The sequence below is a fragment of the Pollachius pollachius genome (genome assembly GCF_949987615.1).
Source record: "Pollachius pollachius genome assembly, chromosome: 7".
NCBI classification, from domain to species: Eukaryota; Metazoa; Chordata; class Actinopteri; order Gadiformes; family Gadidae; genus Pollachius; species Pollachius pollachius.
Genome location: NC_136940.1, coordinates 365,500 through 388,019, shown reverse-complemented (window position 1 = coordinate 388,019; position 22,520 = coordinate 365,500). Strand labels below are relative to the sequence as shown.

Here is a 22,520-nt window from a genome sequence, read left to right as displayed (position 1 = left end):
CAGCTACTGAGATAGCACCTTTAGCTCACCCCAGCTACTGAGATAGCACATTTAGCTCACCCCAGCTACTGAGATAGCACCTTTTGCTCACCCCAGCTAATGAGATAGCACCTTTAGCTCACCCAAGCTTTTGAGATAGCACCTTTAGCTCACCCCAGCTAATGAGATAGCACCTTTAGCTCACCCCAGCTAATGAGATAGCACATTTAGCTCACCCCAGAGCTACTGACATCGCACCTTTAGCTCACCCAAGCTAATGAGATAGCACCTTTAGCTCACCCAAGCAAATGAGATAGCACCTTTACCTCACCCCAGCTAATGAGATAGCACCTTTAGCTCACCCCAGCTAATGAGATAGCACCTTTAGCTCACCCAAGCTAATGAGATAGCACATTTAGCTCACCCCAGCCAATGAGATAGCACCTTTAGCTCACCCAAGCTAATGAGATAGCACCTTTAGCTCACCCCAGCTAATGAGATAGCACCTTTACCTCACCCCAGCTAATGAGATAGCACCTTTAGCTCACCCCAGCTAATGAGATAGCACCTTTAGCTCACCCAAGAGCTACAGAGATAGCACCTTTAGCTCACCTCAGCTAATGAGATAGCACCTTTAGCTCACCCCAGCTAATGAGATAGCACATTTAGCTCACCCCAGAGCTACTGACATAGCACCTTTAGCTCACCCAAGCTAATGAGATAGCACCTTTACCTCACCCCAGCTAATGAGATAGCACCTTCAGCTCACCCCAGCTAATGAGATAGCACCTTTAGCTCACCCAAGCTAATGAGATAGCACCTTTAGCTCACCCCAGCTAATGAGATGGCACATTTAGCTCATCCCAGCTAATGAGACAGCACCTTTAGCGCAACCCAGCTAATGAGATAGCACCTTTAGCGCAACCCAGCTAATGAGATAGCACCTTTAGCTCACCCAAGCTAATGAGATAGCACCTTTAGCTCACCCCAGCTAATGAGATAGCACCTTTACCTTACCCCAGCTAATGAGATAGCACCTTTAGCTCACCCAAGAGCTACAGAGATAGCACCTTTAGCTCACCCAAGAGCTACAGAGATAGCACCTTTAGCTCACCTTTAAAGCTAACGAGATATCATCTTTAGCTCTCTTAGCCTCTGGCCCAGAAACCAGGTGCCACCATGAAGACCAGTGAGACCAGTGGTGATGAAGACCAGTGAGACCAGTGGTGATGAAGACCAGTGAGACCAGTGGTGATGAAGACCAGTGAGACCAGTGTTCCTGGTTCCTGGTGAACAGCTAAATGTTTGACTTGAAGTAGAGAGTAGTATATTATTATATAGTATATTATATAGATAGAAGTATAGTATTATATAGTATATTATATAGATAGAAGTATAGTATTATATAGTATAGTATATAGATAGAAGTATATTATTATGTAGTATATTATATAGATAGTAGTATATTATTATATAGCATAGTATATAGATAGAAGTATAGTATTATATAGTATATTATATAGATAGAAGTATAGTAGTATATAGATAGAAGTATAGTATTATATAGTATATTATATCGATAGTAGTATAGTATTATATAGTATATTATATAGATAGTATATTATTATATAGTATAGTATATATAGTAGTATATTATTATATAGTATATTATATATAGTATATTATTATATAGTATATTACATAGATAGTAGTATATTATATAGATAGTAGTATATTATTATATAGTATATTATATAGATAGTAGTATATTATTATATAGTATATTATATAGATAGTAGTATAGTATTATATAGTATAGTATATAGACAGTAGTATATTATTATATAGTATATTATATAGATAGTAGTACAGTATTATATAGTATATTATATAGATAGTAGAAGGCTAAAGCCCCTAACCCTGATCTCCTGTCAGCTCATTAATCCTTAGATAATTTGGTGACGCGCCTGAGTATGGACCTGGTCCTGGTCTGTAGGGTCTCTGGTCCTGGTCTGTAGGGTCTCTGGGGGTGCTGGTCTGTAGGGTCTCTGGGGGTCCTGGTCTGTAGCGTCTCTGGTCCTGGTCTGTAGCGTCTCTGGTCCTGGTCTGTAGGGTCTCTGGGGGTCCTGGTCTGTAGGGTCTCTGGGGGTCCTGGTCTGTAGCGTCTCTGGTCCTGGTCTGTAGGGTCTCTGGTCCTGGTCTGACGGGTCTCTGGGGGTCCTGGTCTGTAGGGTCTCTGGTCCTGGTCTGTAGGGTCTCTGGGGGTCCTGGTCTGAAGGGTCTCTGGTGGTCCTGGTCTGTCGGGTCTCTGGTCCTGGTCCGTAGGGTCTCTGGTCCTGGTCTGTAGCGTCTCTGGTCCTGGTCTGAAGGGTCTCTGGGGGTCCTGGTCTGTAGCGTCTCTGGTCCTGGTCTGTAGGGTCTCTGGTCCTGGTCTGTAGCGTCTCTGGTCCTGGTCTGTAGGGTCTCTGGGGGTCCTGGCCTGTAGCGTCTCTGGTCCTGGTCTGTAGAGTCTCTGGTCCTGGTCTGTAGGGTCTCTGGGGGTCCTGGTCTGTAGGGTCTCTGGTCCTGGTCTGTAGGGTCTCTGGGGGTCCTGGTCTGTAGGTTCTTTAGTGGTCCTGGTCTGAAGGGTCTCTGGGGTCCTGGTCTGTAGGGTCTCTGGTCCTGGTCTGTAGGGTCTCTGGTCCTGGTCTGTAGGGTCTCTGGTCCTGGTCTGTAGGGTCTCTGGTGGTCCTGGTCTGTAGGGTCTCTGGTGGTCCTGGTCTGTAGGGTCTCTGGTCCTGGTCTGTAGGGTCTCTGGGGGTCCTGGTCTGTAGGGTCTCTGGTCCTGGTCTGTAGGGTCTCTGGTCCTAGTCTGTAGGGTCTCTGGTCCTGGTCTGTAGGGTCTCTGGGGGTCCTGGTCTGTAGGGTCTCTGCTCCTGGTCTGTAGGGTCTCTGGTCCTGGTCTGTAGGGTCTCTGGTCCTGGTCTGTAGGGTCTCTGGTCCTGGTCTGTAGGGTCTCTGGTCCTGGTCTGTAGGGTCTCTGGGGGTCCTGGTCTGTAGGGTCTCTGGGGGTCCTGGTCTGTAGGGTCTCTGGTCCTGGTCTGTAGGGTCTCTGGTCCTGGTCTGTAGGGTCTCTGATCCTGGTCTGTAGGGTCTCTGGTGGTCCTGGTCTGTAGGGTCTGTAGGTCTTCAGGACAGGGACCCACAAACCCATAAGAGGGATAAAGTCAGATATGAGGAAGCAGAAGGCCACCGTTATGAAACCGTCTCCTGGCTGATGGGCACACCAGAAGTTCTGGTACACCTGGGACACGACTCTATACAGACACATGACGTGTGACGTGGTGATATGCTACAGGAGGAGACCTGAGGTTGTCTGCTGGCCAACGAGATGGACAGAAATGTGGAGAAAGAAAGTCCAGCTAACGGGTTTATTACAGCTAACAGAGCTAGTATAGCTAACAGAGTACAGTGAAAACAGCTAGGACAGCTATTACAGCTAGGATAGCAGGTCAGCTAGTATGGCTACACGAGCTAGTGCAGCCAACGGTGCTTGGATGACAGCTAGTCATCAGCTAATATAGCTAACATAGCTAAAAGAGCGAGAACAGCTAAGACTGATAAGCTAGCTAGCCAGAGCGGCTTAAGGCAAGTAACCCTCTCAGCGTAAGGACGGCCCCAGGTCTAAACGTCCACAGCAAACAGTTGAAATGCCACAGAAAAGAAGCACCATAGCGTTATACTAAAGCTCCTAGTATTAGAAGTAAACATTTTTGAACAAATGAAAGGATAAACAAAAATGCCTCCAACAGAATGTTTCATTTAATGTTAGAAAGAAAAACATTAGACAGCTTGATAGGGGCTCTACAGGGTCCACAGATGTCGACAGTAAACATTGTTTTTGTGGGAGGACACACATGACGTCCGGTGGATAATCCATGGCAGCACCTGACCAGTCAGCAGACTGGAGGAGGAGGTGAGCTGTTAGATCATCACAGCGTACGCTAATCCGGGATCAACAACACAGTAATGCACGTGGATTAGGAGCCCACAACAAGTCAACAAGGAGGCACGCCTGCATGCCATGAGACAGGAGGGAGTCTGCTTAGGGAAGAGCACTTGAGATCTGACGTTACTGAAGCCAGCAGTCACTGGGAACACTGGTCCCATCAGTCACTGGGGACACTGGTCCTATCAGTCACTGTTAAAACTGGTCCTATCAGTCATTGGGAACACTGGTCACAAGGAACACTGGTCCTATCAGTCACTGGGAACATTGGTACCATCAGTCACTGGGGGCACTAGTCCTATTAGTCACTGGGAAAACTGGTCTTATCAGTCACTGGGAAAACTGGTCACCAGGAGCACTGGCCCTATCAGTCACTGGGAATACTGTTCCATCCATTCAATGGGAACACTGGGAAAACTGGTCCCATCAGTCACTGGTAACAGTGGTCCTATCAGTCACTGGGAACACTTTAGTATCAGTCAAAAGGATCACTGGTCCTATCAGTCACTGGGAACACTCGTCAACAGGAACACTAGTCTGTAGAAGCTCCACTCTGGTCATCTCCACTCTGGTCATCTCTACTCTGGGTCTGTCACTAAGAGGGTCCTGACCTCATTTGCAGCACCATGATCTCATCCTCCCAGTAGAACGGTTGTTTTCTGATCAGTTATCAGTAGTTAAGGTTGTCATCTTTCTGTAACTGTGGCATTAATAATATGCACATTTCTGAAAAAATCTGCCAAGTGCAGACAGGTCCTCAGGTATGGGGCTTTAATTTACTCAACAGAAGACCAATCAGTGTGTCCTGTAGGTCAGTGGACCGCCAGCTCAGTGTTTCCTGTAGGGTCAGTGGACCACAGTCAACCAGTCCAGCCCGCCCACACGTCCCACCAGGAGGACTCCAGGGTCCTGGGTCATACTTGGCAGAGGTTGTAGTAGATGGTGTGTGTGTGAGCGTCGTGGACAGAGTCACTCATGTTGTCGAAGAGGCAGTCCTTGTGTGTATGCATTTCTGTCAGGGGGACGTTGTTCCCGGAGTCCTGAGTGCCGTAGGACGGGTGGGCGGTCTGTGGGAACAGACACACGCTTTAGGACATGGGAACGTCTGGGAACACGGTTTGAGACACTGAAGGCACTGGGACCTTCTGGGAACAGGTGGAAGACACTAAAGGCATTGGGAACGTCTGGGAGGAAGTCAAAGACACTCAAGGCACTGGGAACGTCTTGGAACAAGGTGGGAGACACTGAAGGTACTGGGAACGTCTGGGAACACGGTGGGAGACACTAAAGGCACTGGGAACGTCTGGGAACCAGTTGGAAGACACTAAAGGCATTGGGAATGTCTGGGAACACGTTGGGAGACACTAAAGGCACTTTGAACGTTTCGGAAGAGGTGGACACTGCAGGCACTGGGAACGTTTGGGAAGAGGTGGACACTGAAAGCACTGGGAATGTCTGGGAAGAGGTGGGAGACACTAAAGACACAGGGAACGTCTTCTGTATGAATATCAGGTGTGAATTAGGGTGATACAGTAGGGGTCTTAGGCTGGTGGTTTAGGGGGTTAGGGGGTAAGGGGTGGATGTATATGGGGGTAAGGGAGATATGTATTTGGGGTCATTGGGTTAGGGGGTAAGGGGTAGTTGTATTTGGGGGGTTAGGGGGTTAGGGGGGTTAGGGATAGATGTATCTCGGGGGTTAGGGGGGTTAGGGGTAGATATATCTCAGGGATTAGGGGGTTAGGGGTAGATGTATTTGGGGTATTAGGGGAGGGTTAAGGTAAGCTAAGCCAGTGTAGAGGCACCTTTCCCGCTCCACTCAGGGGGAAGTCCTTCCTGCAGAGGTGGGCGATGATCCCGGCCGCAAGCGCGTCGCCGAGGACGTTGATCATCGTCCTGAAGCGGTCCCTGGACCCAGTCAAAGGGAATCAAACCAGTGCCCAAACCAGCACTGGTCCTTAAAGAGGCGGTACACACACTACACTACACAGTACACACAGTACACTACACACTACACTACACTAAAGAGTACTGTGTGTACTGTGTAGTGTAGTACGGTTTGAGTTAAGGGTTAGGGTTAGGTAAGGGTATGGTTTGATCACCACTACAAGTTAGCTGGTTTTCTTACAGGACCCAATCAATGGCCACGATGAGCGTGATGTCATCGGGGGGCAGGCCCACTGACGTCAGCACGATCACCATGGTGACCAGACCAGCCTGCGGGATCCCGGCGGCTCCGATGCTCGCTGCCGTCGCCGTGATACTGAAGAGAGAGAGAAGGCTGACGTAGTCCCCCTGACGTAGAGACACTGCCTAACGTAGTCCCCCTGACGTAGTCCCCCTGACGTAGTCCCCCTGACGTAGTCCCCCTGTCCTAGTGGACCTGTCCTAGTGGACCTGTCCTAGTGGACCTGCCCTAGTGGACCTGCCCTAGTGGACCTGTCCTAGTGGACCTGTCCTAGTGGACCTGCCCTAGTCCCCCTGTCCTAGTGGACCTGCCCTAGTGGACCTGTCCTAGTGGACCTGCCCTAGTCCCCCTGTCCTAGTGGACCTGCCCTAGTGGACCTGTCCTAGTGGACCTGTCCCAGTGGACCTGCCCCAGTGGACCTGTCCTAGTGGACCTGTCCTAGTGGACCTGCCCTAGTGGACCTGCCCTAGTGGACCTGTCCTAGTGGACCTGCCCTAGTCCCCCTGTCCTAGTGGACCTGCCCTAGTGGACCTGTCCTAGTGGACCTGCCCTAGTCCCCCTGTCCTAGTGGACCTGCCCTAGTGGACCTGCCCTAGTGGACCTGTCCTAGTCCCCCTGTCCTAGTGGACCTGCCCTAGTGGACCTGTCCTAGTGGACCTGTCCCAGTGGACCTGCCCCAGTGGACCTGTCCTAGTGGACCTGTCCCAGTGGACCTGTCCCAGTGGACCTGTCCTAGTGGACCTGTCCCAGTGGACCTGTCCTAGTGGACCTGTCCCAGTGGACCTGCCCTATTGGACCTGTCCTAGTGGACCTGTCCTAGTGGACCTGCCCTAGTGGACCTGTCCCAGTGGACCTGCCCTATTGGACCTGTCCTAGTGGACCTGTCCTAGTGGACCTGCCCTAGTGGACCTGCCCTAGTGGACCTGTCCTAGTGGACCTGTCCCAGTGGACCTGTCCCAGTGGACCTGTCGTAGTGGACCTGTCGTAGTGGACCTGTCGTAGTGGACCTGCCCTAGTGGACCTGCCCTAGTGGACCTGTCCTAGTGGACCTGCCCTATTGGACCTGTCCTAGTGGACCTGTCCTAGTGGACCTGTCGTAGTACCTGATGGTGACCAGCTGGCCCAGGTCCAGCTCGTAGTCGTTGACCTGGGCAATGAAGATGGCGGCAACGGCCTCGTACAGCGCGGTGCCGTCCATGTTGATGGTGGCGCCGACGGGCAGCACGAAGCGGGCGATCTGCCGGTCCACCTGGCAGTTCTCCAGCAGACACTTCATGGTGATGGGGAGGGTGGCCGAGCTGCAGACAGACAGACACTTCATGGTGATGGGGAGGGTGGTGCAGACAGACAGACACTTCATGGTGATGGGGAGGGTGGCCGAGCTGCAGACAGACAGACACTTCATGGTGATGGGGAGGGTGGTGCAGACAGACAGACACTTCATGGTGATAGGGAGGGTGGTGCAGACAGACAGACAGGCCGCATTGTGGCCAGTTCTAAGCTTGTGTTTTAAACCTTTCAGTTACAGGGGACCGCTTCTTGGACTTGCACGTCTCTGTTTCAAACCAATCACAGTCACAATCAAGTCTTTTTCTTTGATTACCTTGATTTATTTTGCCTTATGGAGAACACTTCATATGGTTACGTGAGTACATCCCCCTATCCCTAACCCTCAAATAGGAATTCATTAATAGTATAACTGAATTAAAATAGATTTTAAACTAACGTGAAATATGGCTCTAACACACAGAGAGTCAGAGACACAGAGAGGCAAACAAACAGAGACAGACAGACAGACAGACGGAAAATAAATTGAGAGAGACAAACGCCATTTAGTTTGTGTCTTCTAAGGTTCTAAGGTTCATGATTAGAGACGACATCATTATACCGCTGAACAAACATGTGGACGAGGTTACCATGGTGACGAGCACCTCCTACCTGGAGGAGGTTACCAGGGTGATGAGGAGGTTACCAAGGTGATGAGCACATCCTACCTGGAGGAGGTTACCAGGGTGATGAGGAGGTTACCAGGGTGATGGGCACCTCCTACCTGGAGGAGGTCACCAGGGTGATGAGGAGGTTACCATGGTGACGAGCACCTCTTACCTGGAGGAGGTTAACCCAGTTGCCAGGGTGATGACCTACCTGGAGGAGGTTGCCAGGGCGATGACCATGGCCTGCAGTAGGCCCCTGATGTAGGTGAAGGGGTTCTTGCGGGTGAGGATGAAGTAGAACAGAGGCAGCAGGATGAGACCGTGGACGAAGAGGCCGGCCAGCACCGTGATGGTGTACCAGCCCAGCTTACGGCCCAAGGTGCTAGGGTCCTGCATGTCCAGGATCTTACCGGCCACCAGGAAGATGATCCCGAATGGGAAGTACCTGGGACACACCGCTCCCGGTCAGAGGGAGGTGGACCGGTCCAACAGACCCCCGGTCAGAGGGAGGTGGACCGGTCCAACAGACCCCCGGTCAGAGGGAGGTGGACCGGTCCAACAGACCCCGGGTCAGAGGGAGGTGGACCGGTCCAAAAGACCCCCAGTCAGAGGGAGGTGGACCGGTCCACAGACCCCGGTCAGAGGGAGGTGGACCGGTCCAACAGACCCCGGGTCAGAGGGAGGTGGACCGGTCCAAAAGACCCCGGGTCAGAGGGAGGTGGACCGGTCCAAAAGACCCCCGGTCAGAGGGAGGTGGACCGGTCCACAGACCCCGGTCAGAGGGAGGTGGACCGGTCCAACAGACCCCCGGTCAGAGGGAGGTGGACCGGTCCACAGACCCCGGTCAGAGGGAGGTGGACCGGTCCAACAGACCCCGGGTCAGAGGGAGGTGGACCGGTCCAAAAGACCCCCGGTCAGAGGGAGGTGGACCGGTCCACAGACCCCGGTCAGAGGGAGGTGGACCGGTCCAACAGACCCCGGTCAGAGGGAGGTGGACCGGTCCAACAGACCCCGGGTCAGAGGGAGGTGGACCGGTCCACAGACCCCCGGTCAGAGGGAGGTGGACCGGTCCAACAGACCCCGGGTCAGAGGGAGGTGGACCGGTCCAAAAGACCCCCGGTCAGAGGGAGGTGGACCGGTCCAACAGACCCCGGGTCAGAGGGAGGTGGACCGGTCCACAGACCCCCGGTCAGAGGGAGGTGGACCGGTCCACAGACCCCCCTGGAGGTGGAAGAGGAGGAGGGGGAGGGGAGGAGGGGGAGGAGGAGGAGGAGGAGGATGGAGGGGGGGAGGAGGAGGGGGAGGAGGAGGAGGAGGAGGAGGAGGAGGATGGAGGGGGGGAGGAGGAGGAGGAGGAGGAGGAGGATGGAGGGGGGGAGGAGGAGGAGGGGGAGGAGGGGAGGAGGGGGAGGGGAGGAGGAGGGGAGGAGGAGGAGGAGGAGGATGGAGGGGGGGAGGAGGAGGAGGGGGATGGAGGAGGGGGAGGAGGGGAGGAGGAGGGAGGAGGGGGATGGGGAGGAGGAGGGTAGGAGGAGGGAGGAGGGGGAGGAGGAGGAGGGAGGAGGGGGATGGGGAGGAGGAGGGGAGGAGGAGGAGGGAGGAGGGGGATGGGGAGGAGGAGGAGGAGGAGAAGGGGGAGGAGGGTCACATACATGTTCTTGTAGCTCACCAAACTGCGGCGTTGATTATCTTCATGACGCACTCGTTGATGCACTGGCAGACGTTGACCAGAGGAGCACCTCTCTCCCCCATCCTTCCCAGCAGCAGACCTGGTAACCAAACCAAAGCAACACCCACATGAGCAGGTGTCACACCCACGCGTCAGCCCAACAGCATAGTCAGATTGGTCGTCACGACAACGGATACCCATGGTCGCGGAGAAGATGACGATGCCGAGGACGTTCATCTGCTGGCTGCTACCCGGGCTGGTCTTGTAGTGGATCTCTGGGGGCGGGGTCAGCTCAAGGTACACTGTCCGCCCGCTGGGGTCGCTGTCGTCCGGCACCACGTACACAAAGTTGGGCTTCACCGTGCGGGCGGGCAGCTTGAGGATGGGCAGCAGATCCGTCTTGTACTGGAACACAAACAGGGACAGGGGATCGGGTTAGTAGGGACTATGAGACAAAGTTTTATGAGGTCTAGTATTTATGACGTCCAGGTTTATAAGGTCAAGGTTTATAAGGTCCAGTCTTTATGAGGTCCAGGCTTATGAGGTCAATGTTTGTAAGGTCCAGTATTTATGAGGTCAAGGTTTATAAGGTCCAGTGTTTATGAGGTCCAGGTTTATAAGGTCCAGGTTTATGAGGTCCAGATGGAGGTGCAGGATCTCTCCTACCTGCTGGAAGGTGGCCTCTATCAGGTTGGAAGGAACCATGTTCCTGAGGGAGGAAACACTTCGGGTCAGAAGAGGGCCTTCAGTCAGCCTTCAGAGAGAACTAGAGTGTGGAGTAGTACTGTAATACTGTAGTAGTACTGTAGTACACAACTAGAGCAGCTCCTCTGGATGTTGAGTATTACTGTAGTAGTACTTGATGAGGTAGATGTGTAGAAGTACTGTAGTAGTAGTAGTACTGTACTACTAGTAGTAATGTAGTAATAGGCATAGTAGAACTGTAGTAGTATTAGTACTGCAGTTGTAGTAGTACTGTAGTTTTAGTACTATATTAGTAGTGTAGTAGTAGTGTAGTAGTAGTAGCACTCTAGTAGTACTAGTACTGTAGTAGTAGTGGTGGTACTGTAGTAGAAGTACTGTAGTAGTACTGTAGTAATATTAGTACTGTAGCAGTTGCAGTAGTACCTTATGAGGTCCTCTAGATGTGTAATAGTACTGTAGTAGTAGTAGGACTGTAGTAGTAGTGCTGTAGTAGTACTGCAGTAGTAGAAGAACTGTAGTAGTACTGTAGCAGTGCTAGTAATACTGTAGTAGTAGTAGTAGTACTGTAGAAGTAGCAGCAGTACTGCAGTAGTACAGTAGCAGTAGTAGTACTAGTAATACTGTAGTAGTAGTGTAGAAGTAGTACTGTAGTAGTACAGTAGTAGTAGTAGTACTGCAGTAGTAGCAGCAGTAGTGCAGTAGTACAGTAGCAGTAGTAGTACTAGTAATACTGTAGTAGTAGTACTGCAGTGGTACCTGATGAGGTCCAGCAGGGCATCGGCTGAGGTCATCACCGGCCCGCCCCCCAGCCGGTTGCTCTCCATGTCGGTCCCCACCCCGGGTTTGATGATGATGACCAGCAGAATGCCCACCACCACGGCGATGAAGGTGGTCCACAGGTAGTAGGTGACGGTCAGGACCCCCATCCGGCAGCACGCCTTGGACTCCATGGAGGAGAGCCCCGACATCAAGCTGGGGACCCAGAGAAGGGCACTTCCTGTAAAGGTCACTTCCTACACCATAGAGGGTCACTTCCAACACCATGTATGGTATGGTGACTGTTTTAGGCTTACAGGGTCAGGGTTTATAGGGTCCATGTTTGTGAGGTCCATATTTAGGAGGTCCAGGTATACAAGGTCCAGGTTTGTGAGGTCTGTTTTTGTGAGGTCCAGGTATATAAGGTCCAGGTTTGTGAGGAACATGTTTGTGAGGTTGAGGTTTATGAGGTCCAGGTATATAAGGTCAAGGGTTGTGAAGTTCATGTTTGTGAGGTCCAGGTTTATGAGGTCCAGGTATATAAGGTCCAGGTTTGTGAGGTCTCTTCAGGAGGTTTACCTGGATGTAATCAGAGGGAGGATCAACATCTTCAGCATCCTCATCAGCAGCTCTCCAGGAAAGGAGAAGTAGATCTTAGCCTGGAAACAAGATAAAGAATAATGTAGCTCCGTTTACTGCACACACAAAAACACAGCTAGGAAACATGCTAGGTATCCTAGCATGCCTCATAACCTTACATGCTAAGCACCCTGACATGCTAACTATCTTACAATGCTAAGTAGCCCATCATGATAACTAACTTACGTGCCAAGTATCCTAACATGTTGAGTACCATAGCATGCTAAGTATCCTTACAACCATGATAATCTGAAAACCTTGTGAACGGGCAGCGCACTAGTAGCACGACCAGGAGGATGTACGACACAAGCTAACCAGCTAGGACGACCACGTTAGCATCAGTTTCTCTGTTTTAACCACAGTGTGACATATAAGACATCTTCAAAGAGACGCAGCATGCTAGCCATAAAGTGCCAGAATTAGAGATGAGCCTTCCAATAAAACGTTAAACCCCCCAATGCCTTGAGCCCTTTGTTTGGGTTGGGATTAGAGGTCATAGGTCATCAGTTCAAGGGTCAGATGCGAGCCTAAAGCAGAACTCAAGTCAAAGGTCAACGACTCTCAGACCTCGTGGTACTCAATCAATCATGCTAACCAAGTAAATAATGATTATTCTTAAATGTTCCACCGTTCCTATCCTTGTTAGCTGTTCAGGAGACCCTGGACATACATTGTGTAAATGAATACAGAATGTATCTGATATATTGTATTCAGGGTTCATGTTTTCTCACAATATTAAAGGGTCACGTCCTCACCCTCTGTTGGACCGGATCCACCGTTTAGAAGACTGATAGACTTCGATAGACAGATAGTAGTATAGTTGAAGTACTCTAACACACGAGTATTCTAATAACATGTTAAGTACTCTAATACGCTGAGTACTCTAATAACACACCGAGTACTCTAATAACAGACTGGGTACTCTACTAACTTGCTGAGTACTCTAATAACAGACTGAGTACTCTAATAACACGCTGAGTACTCTAATAACACGCCGAGTACTCAAACACGCTGAGTACTTTAATAACAGACTGAGAACTCTAATAACATGTTAAGTACTCTAATACTCTGATAACATACTAAGAGTTCTAACATGCTTTATACTCCAACATGCTAAGTGCCATGCTAAGTCCCCCTGTGGTCCTAAGGCCCCCTGCAGTCCTAAGGCCCCTACCTGGGGATCCTAAGGCCCCCTGGGTCCTGACTGGGGGTCCTAAGGCCCCCTGCGGTCCTAAGACCCTACCTGGGGGTCCTAAGCCCCCCTGCGGTCCTAAGGCCCTACCTTGGGGTCCAACCTGGGGGTCCTAAGCCCCTCTACGGTCCTAAGGCCCTACCTTGGGGTCCAACCTGGGGGTCCTAAGCCCCTCTACGGTCCTAAGGCCCTACCTTGGGGTCCTAAGGCCCCCTGCGGTCCTACCTGGGTCGACAGCTGGCTCCCCCGGAGGACAAAGCCCAGCACGCAGCCCGTCAGCACGGCGAACACCGACAGCGTCAGCAGGCCGTTCCTCTTCAGGAAGTTCTTGACGCGGCGGCGGAGGTCCACCGCCAGCGTCTGCAGGAGGAACCTCTTGACGCGCTGACCCAGGCTCCTCTCCTCCTCGGCGGGGGCGAAGGAGCCGGCCTCGGACGGTGCCTCCTCCCCGCTGGGTAGCAGCAGCTCTTCCATTGTCCTCCTCTGGCAGGAGGTCCACGGCGCCAGGAGCCAAAGAGCACAGTGGCTTTTGCAGGAGATCCTAAGAGGCTTAGCAGAGCGGAGCGGACTCACCTTCTCTACGCGGGTCCATGTCCGGAGAACATCCCAGCAGGATCTCAGAGACTACGAGATGTTCTGCTGTCTGCCATCAACATGCTCCTCATATGAAGATACATAAAGGTGGAGAGGTGGTCAGACGGGATGTGAGGACCAGAGACTCCGTCCACCTAAGTGTTTAATCTCAGGACGAACACATGAACGACCCTGAAGGCGGTTTGTTTGGTTCCTCCTGATCTAATTACTGTAATCCCCTCAGCCCGGGCTTAGAGCACAACGCTAGAACAGCCCTGGGCAGGACTCAAAGAGTTCTACTGGTCCATAGAACAGTCTTACTGGTTTAGGGTAAGGTCCTACTGGTCCAGAGTAGAGTCCTACTGTTTTAGGGTAGAGTCCTACTGGTCCAGAGTAGAGTCCTACTGGTTTAGGGTAGAGTCCTACTGGTCTGGAGTCCTACTGGTTTAGGGTAGTCCTACTGGTCTGGAGTCCTACTGGTTTAGGGTAGTCCTACTGGTTTAGGGTATTCCTACTGGTTTAGGGTAGTCCTACTGGTAGACCTGGTTTCCTATTGCGTTACGTAAAGGTTAGTTACCCTAACCCTAACCCTTAGAATATGGAACTAACTTTATCTTCACATTTCATTCTGCTGTCACTGAATAAGAACCAGCGGCCGAGCGACGAGACAAATTGAGACCAGACAGTCAGGGAAGGTCGATTCTCCTTTATTGAGACCAGCTGCACGCCCGGCCCCGCCCCCGGCCCCGCCCCCGGCCCCGCCCCCGGCTCCGGTCCAGGCCCCGGTCCAGGCTCCAGTCCCGGCCCTGGTCCAGGGTCAGATCCCGGTCCTGGTCCGAAGCCCAGACTACCCCCCAGCGTCCAGCGGCCTCCCGTTCCCATGACGACAGGTCTGGTCCGACGCCTCATGCAGGGAATAATCATTCATGACCTCCCGGTGACACACCTCAGGAACCACACACACACTCACACACACACACACACACACACACACTCTGACTCTCTCTCGCTCTCACTCACACATTCTGGTGGGACCTGTGGAGCAATGATAACCTGAGGTCAACCACAGAGTGAGCCCCTGGGGGCCCCCAGAGGCTAGGCCCCTCCCCCAGAGGCTAGGCCCCTCCCCCAGAGAGTAGACCCCTCCCCCAGCTGTGGAGGGCGCTACCTGGGGTCAGGCTGTGGTTCTACCTGGGGTCAGCCTGTGGTTCTACCTGGGGTCAGCCTGTGGTTCTACCTGGGGTCAGCCTGTGGTTCTACCTGGGGTCAGCCTGTGGTTCCTCTGGGGTCAGCCTGTGGTTCCTCTGGGGTCAGCCTGTGGTTCCTCTGGGGTCAGACTGTGGTTCTACCTGGGGTCAGCCTGTGGTTCTACCTGGGGTCAGCCTGTGGTTCTACCTGGGGTCACCCTGTGGTTCTACCTGGGGTCAGCCTGTGGTTCTACCTGGGGTCAGCCTGTGGTTCTACCTGGGGTCAGCCTGTGGTTCCTCTGGGGTCAGCCTGTGGTTCTACCTGGGGTCAGCCTGTGGTTCTACCTGGGGTCAGCCTGTGGTTCTACCTGGGGTCAGCCTGTGGTTCTACCTGGGGTCACCCTGTGGTTCTACCTGGGGTCAGCCTGTGGTTCTACCTGGGGTCAGGCTGTGGTTCTACCTGGGGTCAGCCTGTGGTTCCTCTGGGGTCAGCCTGTGGTTCCTCTGGGGTCAGACTGTGGTTCTACCTGGGGTCAGCCTGTGGTTCTACCTGGGGTCAGCCTGTGGTTCCTCTGGGGTCAGCCTGTGGTTCCTCTGGGGTCAGACTGTGGTTCTACCTGGGGTCAGCCTGTGGTTCTACCTGGGGTCAGCCTGTGGTTCTACCTGGGGTCAGCCTGTGGTTCTACCTGGGGTCAGCCTGTGGTTCTACCTGGGGTCAGCCTGTGGTTCTACCTGGGGTCAGCCTGTGGTTCTACCTGGGGTCAGCCTGTGGTTCTACCTGGGGTCAGCCTGTGGTTCTACCTGGGGTCAGGCTGTGGTTCTACCTGGGGTCAGCCTGTGGTTCCTCTGGGGTCAGCCTGTGGTTCCTCTGGGGTCAGCCTGTGGTTCCTCTGGGGTCAGACTGTGGTTCTACCTGGGGTCAGCCTGTGGTTCTACCTGGGGTCAGCCTGTGGTTCTACCTGGGGTCAGCCTGTGGTTCTACCTGGGGTCAGCCTGTGGTTCTACCTGGGGTCAGCCTGTGGTTCTACCTGGGGTCAGCCTGTGGTTCTACCTGGGGTCAGCCTGTGGTTCTACCTGGGGTCAGGCTGTGGTTCTACCTGGGGTCAGCCTGTGGTTCTACCTGGGGTCAGGCTGTGGTTCTACCTGGGGTCAGCCTGTGGTTCCTCTGGGGTCAGCCTGTGGTTCCTCTGGGGTCAGCCTGTGGTTCCTCTGGGGTCAGACTGTGGTTCTACCTGGGGTCAGCCTGTGGTTCTACCTGGGGTCAGCCTGTGGTTCTACCTGGGGTCAGCCTGTGGTTCTACCTGGGGTCAGCCTGTGGTTCTACCTGGGGTCAGCCTGTGGTTCCTCTGGGGTCAGCCTGTGGTTCCTCTGGGGTCAGCCTGTGGTTCTACCTGGGGTCAGGCTGTGGTTCTACCTGGGGTCAGCCTGTGGTTCTACCTGGGGTCAGGCTGTGGTTCTACCTGGGGTCAGGGCTGTGGTTCCTCCTGGCTGGCACTGGGGGGCCGGCTGCGGATCTGACTCCTCAGCTGCTCGATCAGTTCTGGGTTCTGCTGCTGCATCTGCTGAGCGAACTGCTGCCCCCTGCAGGACACAGACGGTACTGAGGTTAGACCATGAAACGTCACCCCTACCACAGTACTGCTAGCTGTGGCTAGCTGTGGCTAGCAGGAGGATGCTAGTGGCGCCGGGGGGGATACGTACGCCTGGATGAGTCCAGACAGGTCTCCGGGGGGGGCGGCCGGTGCCGGCGCGGCCCCCTGGGGGGGGGGCACGCCGCCGGGGCCGTAGCCTCCAGACATCATCCCCGACATCCTGCAGGGGGAGACAGAGAGGACGGACCCCCGGTGAGACGTCCGCAGACCAAACACCGGGCCAACACACGAGAGCACGCAGGACTTACAGCTGCTGGACCTGAGGGTTGTTCATCAGAGACGACGCCTGCGGAGAGAGAGACAGGCTGTCACCTGATGTCAACACTCTGGGGGCCGCCCCCCCGGTGGGGAGCTGCTGGTTCACAGAGGTCAATGGTCATACCATATTCATGAAGCCAGGGTTACTGAGGAGGCCCGCCAGATCCACCCCGCCCACGCCCGCCGTCTGGGACACACACAGAAACATACACATGATACACACACCTGGGCATAGGAGGGAGGAGGAGGGGCAGGGGGAGGAGTCTTACGGGGCTGGGCGTGTCCATCTTCTGCTCGGCGATCTTCAGGTTGGCCTGGTAGGTGTCGTTGTCGGGGTCCAGCTCCAGAGCCTTTTTGTAGTAGATCACCGCCTCCGTGTGCTTGTTGAGGCTGGCCAGCGCAAGCCTACACACACACACACACACACACACACACACACACACGAGTATCCTAATGGGGTCTACTTCTTGTCTCCTCAGGTCTGCTTCTTGTCTCCTCAGGTCTGCTTTCTGTCTCCTCAGAGGTCTACTTCCTGTCACCTCAGAGGTCTACTTCCTGTCACCTCAGGTCTACTTCCTGTCTCCTTCCTGTCACCTCAGAGGTCTACTTCCTGTTACCTCAGAGGTCTACATCCTGTCTCCTCAGGTGTACTTCCTGTCACCTCAGAGGTCTACTTCCTGTCTCCTTAGAGGTCTACTTCCTGTCACCTCAGAGGTCTACTTCCTGTCTCCTCAGAGGTCTACTTCCTGTCTCCTCACAGGTCTACTTCCTGTCACCTCAGAGGTCTACTTCCTGTCACCTCAGAGGTCTACTTCCTGTCTCCTCAGGTCTACTTCCTGTCTGTGGGGGCGGTGTGTCCTACCCCATGCGTCCGTAGGCCTTGCTGTAGGTGGGGTCGATGCCGATGGCCAGCTCACAGTCCTGGACCGCTCCCGCGTAGTTCCCCAGTTTGCTGTAAGCCGCCGCCCTGCAGCACCACCCACAGGCCAACAGAGGAACAACACCTTTATTAGCACCACAGCACCTCCCACAGGCCAACAGAGGAACCACACCTTCAGTCAACACAGCACCACCCACAGTCCAACAGAGGAACCACGCCTTCAAGACCACAGCACCACTCACAGTCCAACAGAGGAACCAAACATTCAGTCAACACAGCACCACCCAAAGGCCAACAGAGGAACCACACCTTCAGTCAACACAGCACCACCCACAAGCCAACAGAGGAACCACACCTTCAGGGTGTGGTAAGGGGACAGTACCTGTTGCAGTAGTAGACAGCGTTCTGAGGGTTCAGTAGGATGGCCTTCGAGTAGAACTCCACAGCGGCGGCAAAGTTCTCCACCTTCATCTGGTCGTTACCTGGAGACCGAGAGAAGACGTTACATATTACAGCCCCACCATTACCCCAGTAATACTCTGGTCCTACCCTCCGGTACCATCCCAGTAATACTCTGGTACTACCCCAGTAATACTCTAGTACTAGCCCAGTTATACTCCGGTGCTACCCCAGTAATACCCTGTTGCTAGCCCAGTAATACTCTGGTACTAGCCCAGTAATACTCTGGTACTAGCCCAGTAATACTCTTGGGCTACCCTCTGGTACTAGCCCAGTAATACTCTGGTGCTACCCCAGCAATACTCTGGTGCTACCCTCTGGTACTAGCCCAGTAATACTCTGGTACTACGCCAGTAATACTCTGGTACTACGCCAGTATTACTCTGGTGCTACGCCAGTAATACTCTTGTGCTACGCCAGTAATACTCTGGTGCTAGCCCAGTAATACTCTGGTACTAGCCAAGTAATAGTTTAGTACTACCGCAGTAATACTCTGGTGCTACCCCAGTAATACTCTGGTACTAGCCCAGTAATACTTTAGTACTAGCCCAGTAATACTCCGGTGCTACCCTCTACTCTTGGGCTACCCTCTGGTACTAGCCCAGTAATACTCTGGTGCTACCCCAGCAATACTCTGGTGCTACCCTCTGGTACTAGCCCAGTAATACTCTGGTACTACGCCAGTAATACTCTGGTACTACGCCAGTAATACTCTTGTGCTACGCCAGTAATACTCTGGTGCTAGCCCAGTAATACTCTGGTACTAGCCAAGTAATAGTTTAGTACTACCCCAGTAATACTCTGGTGCTACCCCAGTAATACTCTGGTACTAGCCCAGTAATACTCTGTTACTAGCCCAGTAATACTCTGGTACTAGCCCAGTAATACTCTGGTACTACCCTACACCTGGACAGCCTACCGTCTGTTTTTAGTCTCTCCGCCTCTGCCATCTGTTCCTCGGGGGGGGAGTCAGGGCGTGGCTCTGTATTCACCGGAGCAGGGCGGGGGAGCTGCAACAACACAACATCATGTGACCAAAGCAACCAATGGTACGAGAGCGGCAATAACAACATCATGTGATCAAACCGACCAATGGTACGAGAGCCGCTGGTACACACTGAGCATTCTGATTATTACAGCAGTCATACCGTATTACTATTGGCCATCATACGCTATTAATAATACTCCAAGCAGCTGACCTTGGTGGTCACATTATATTATAACTTAGCTATGATATATTATTATATGATTACTTTTGGCTATGATATATTAATATAATATTATAATGGTTAGCCATTAGGGGTGTAACGATACATGTATTCGTATTGAACCGAATTGGTACGGACGTCACGGTTCGGTGCATAGATTTACAGAGAATACACGCTATAAAATTAAATAAAACTGGCATGCGAATTAATTAATGTAATGCCAAACTAATGTTAGATACGCGATCTTCAGGGACAACTGAGACGCCTGAAAGGGTGCCGGAAAGATCGAGCTACACACGCCGTCCGTTGATTGGTCGACAGAATTGCATTTCCGTGAGACAGGGGGATAATAAACAAACACATTATCCGCAAGGTATTTCTGGACAAATTTTAATTTTTTTATTTAAGCACTCGCTACAACTTACATGATTTTATAATTCGTCAGACACCTTATATCCAAACCATTTCCATACTATGGAGCCGTTGGTCTTTCGCTTACAAACAAGCTCCTCGGAGCCGCTTATGCCGGCGGACTCCATGTTTCGCGATTTCAAAAAGTGTCGTGAGTGGAGGGGGGGGGGGGGGGCAGAGACTGTGTGAGAGCGGAGGCAGAGCGGGAGAGACATAAGCAGACTTATGAAATAGCAGGCGGCAGGGGCGGTTCGAAACTGCTGTTATTTGGAACAAATGTGCTGTAATTTCAACGCAAATTAAATTATATTGATGTTGACGATATGGTCTCGTTCCATATCTCGTTTGAAAAAATATCAATATATTTTAAATATCGATGTATCGCCCAGCCCTACACCCCCCCCACCCATAAGGGTACTGTGAGCTGAGCTGCGCCGAACCGCTGTCTTATTTTGTTTACAAGTTACGGACGGAGTCTGGAGGTGATGCGGGGTACTTATTGTTCACTGTTTACATCTTAGATTACACAGTTCAGGCTGTGGCAGCTAGCTCAGGCGAGAGACTGTATGACACTAGCTGGTACAACCCGAGACGATAAAAAAGAATTACCTTCAGCATTTTGGTTTTTTCTTTTCCCTTCATTGTACCGAACTCGGACCAAACCGTGATGTCTGAACAGATGTATGAACCGAACCGTGACTTCAGTATACCGTTACACCCTTATAAGCCATGATAAATAAACATGCAATGATAACGTTTCACTGTGATATATTACTATATTATAACTGTTGGCTGTGATATATGAATATATGATAACTGTTGGCTGTGATATATAATAACTGTTAGATGTGATATATTAATTATTGATAACTGTTGGCTGTGATATGTAATAACTGTTAGATGTGATATATTAATAATTGATAACTGTTGGCTGTGATATATGAATACATGAATGTTAGTGCTACTGTTTCCGGCCACTGACCGTGTCGGTAGCAGAGCTGAAGATCTCCGGCAGCGTCTGGGGAACAGCCAGGCTGGTGTCGTCCGTCGACACCTCGAACGCCGTCTCCAAACACTGGACCGCAACTGGAAGACAACATGCTGCGGGTCAGGAGACCGCCACACAGGTTCTACGGGGACTAGAGTGGAACCGCCAGACAGGTTCTACAAGGACTACAGTAGAACCACCAGACAGGTTCTACGAGGACTACAGTAGAACCACCAGACAGGTTCTACGAGGACTACAAAATAACCACCAGACACGGGTTCTACAAGGACTACAGCAGAACCTACAGACATGTTCTAAAAGGAATACAGTAGAACCATCAGACAGGTTCTACAAGGACCACAGTAGAACCACCTGACAGGGGTTCTCCGAGGACCCCTGGCTGCAGTAGAACCTGAGGCCTTGTGTCGTTCTTCACAGAGCATCAACAGAAGGTTGTGTGGCGTCCGTACATCTTGTGCCGTCACTCACCAGCAGAGCCCACATGGGGACTGTCACCTCAGGGCTCAGGGTTAGGGTCACCTCAGGGCTCAGGGTTAGGGTCACCTCAGGGTCAGGGTTAGGGTCACCTCAGGGTTAGGGTCACCTCAGGGGTCAGGGTTAGGGTCACCTCAGGGGTCAGGGTTAGGGTCACCTCAGGGGTTAGGGTCACCTCAGGGGTTAGGGTTAGGGTGACCTCAAGGTCAGGGTTAGGGTCACCTCAGGGGTCAGGGTTAGGGTCACCTCAGGGGTCAGGGTTAGGCTCCCCTCAGGTGTCAGGGGTCAGAGTTAGGGTCACCTCAGGGGTCAGGGTTAGGGTCACCTCAGGTGTCAGAGTTAGGGTCACCTCAGGGGTCAGGGGTCAAGGTCAGCTCAGGGGTCAGGGTTAGGGTCACCTCAGGGGTCAGGGTTAGGGTCACCTCAGGGGTCAGGGTTAGGGTCACCTCAGGGGTCAGGGTTAGGGTTACCCCAGGGGTCAGGGTTAGGGTCACCCCAGGGTGAATGCGCCGAAGCTCCCGTGAACATAAACAAAGGGCTTTTAAGGGGTGACATCATCCTTTTTCTACTTTTTTCTTTGCTTTAGATTTTATGTAATATGACGTTTGTAACCCTCTCACGCCCTCAATAAGGGCGTGAAGCGGCTTGTCTATCCTCAAACTATACTACCGTAAATGTTTGACGTCAGACTGCAGTGGGCGTTACAGAAGTCCCGCCTCCCTGCCAACCCCAATGTTTACAACTTCTTGGGGCTAGGAATTTGCCGACGCACACGCAAAGCGTTCGACCAATTGCAAAAGAGTGGGTGTGCCGACCAATCACAGCAGACGGGGCTACTTGGGAGGCGGGCCTTAAAGTGACATGAAAGACGCTGAAACTGGTTTGGCTGAAATTAACAGAATAATAAGTGGGTATTTCTAACATACAGGCATGACACTATTCTAGTACCCCCAAATGCAATTACCAACCCTAAAAAAGCATAAGATGGGAGCTTTAATAGGAACAACATTATAGTTGACTACAGGCCACTGTCAGTGCGTGTGCTCCTTGTGGTGGGGTTAGCCCTAACCCCAGGAGGACTCACCTTCTAGGCTCTCCTGGGCATCGGAGGACAGCTGGCCAGAGCCGAGCTGCTGGTGGAGGAACTGGATGATGGAGAAGGCCAGGCGCTTGGTGTCTGCCATGCTGCTGACAGAGGGACCTCTGACTGGAAGGGAGAAGCTGACCAGAGGAACACATGTGAGGCCCTTAATGGGGTAACTCATACTTAGGGGCGGCATGCGGCTCAGGAAGTAGAGCAGGTTGGCTGGTAACCCGAAGGCTGCTTGTTCGATCCCCGGCTCCTCCTAGAGGGTCGAGGTG

The 22,520-nt window shown here is 52.4% G+C and overlaps 2 protein-coding genes across 2 annotated transcripts in view; both read right to left on the bottom strand.

Moving 5' to 3' along the window:
* Positions 1 to 4,869: 4,869 nt before the first annotated feature.
* On the bottom strand, positions 4,870 to 13,521 carry slc1a8a (solute carrier family 1 member 8a; the record flags this gene model as incomplete). Its single annotated transcript, XM_079740458.1, has 11 exons — positions 4,870 to 5,034; positions 5,770 to 5,872; positions 6,093 to 6,227; positions 7,256 to 7,450; positions 8,298 to 8,531; positions 9,756 to 9,855; positions 9,953 to 10,160; positions 10,422 to 10,464; positions 11,217 to 11,432; positions 11,796 to 11,875; positions 13,273 to 13,521. 11 exons carry the CDS (start codon positions 13,519 to 13,521, stop codon positions 4,882 to 4,884), a joined length of 1,716 nt encoding a protein of 571 aa, XP_079596584.1. The 3' UTR covers positions 4,870 to 4,881.
* Positions 13,522 to 14,389: 868 nt separating this feature from the next.
* sgta (small glutamine rich tetratricopeptide repeat co-chaperone alpha) overlaps positions 14,390 to 22,520 on the bottom strand; it is an 8,643-nt gene continuing 512 nt past the window's right edge. Inside the window, exons 1-11 of the mRNA XM_079740466.1 lie at positions 22,243 to 22,520; positions 20,658 to 20,761; positions 18,976 to 19,066; positions 17,980 to 18,079; positions 17,580 to 17,684; positions 16,987 to 17,122; positions 16,842 to 16,904; positions 16,708 to 16,745; positions 16,509 to 16,619; positions 16,268 to 16,388; positions 14,390 to 14,655 (exon numbers count right to left, since the gene is read on the bottom strand). The exon at positions 22,243 to 22,520 is cut by the window's right edge and continues 512 nt beyond it. Coding sequence (XP_079596592.1) covers positions 16,274 to 16,388; positions 16,509 to 16,619; positions 16,708 to 16,745; positions 16,842 to 16,904; positions 16,987 to 17,122; positions 17,580 to 17,684; positions 17,980 to 18,079; positions 18,976 to 19,066; positions 20,658 to 20,761; positions 22,243 to 22,438 — 1,059 coding nt within the window. The 5' untranslated portion in view covers positions 22,439 to 22,520 and the 3' untranslated portion in view covers positions 14,390 to 14,655; positions 16,268 to 16,273. The remainder of the gene's footprint in view (positions 14,656 to 16,267; positions 16,389 to 16,508; positions 16,620 to 16,707; positions 16,746 to 16,841; positions 16,905 to 16,986; positions 17,123 to 17,579; positions 17,685 to 17,979; positions 18,080 to 18,975; positions 19,067 to 20,657; positions 20,762 to 22,242) is intronic.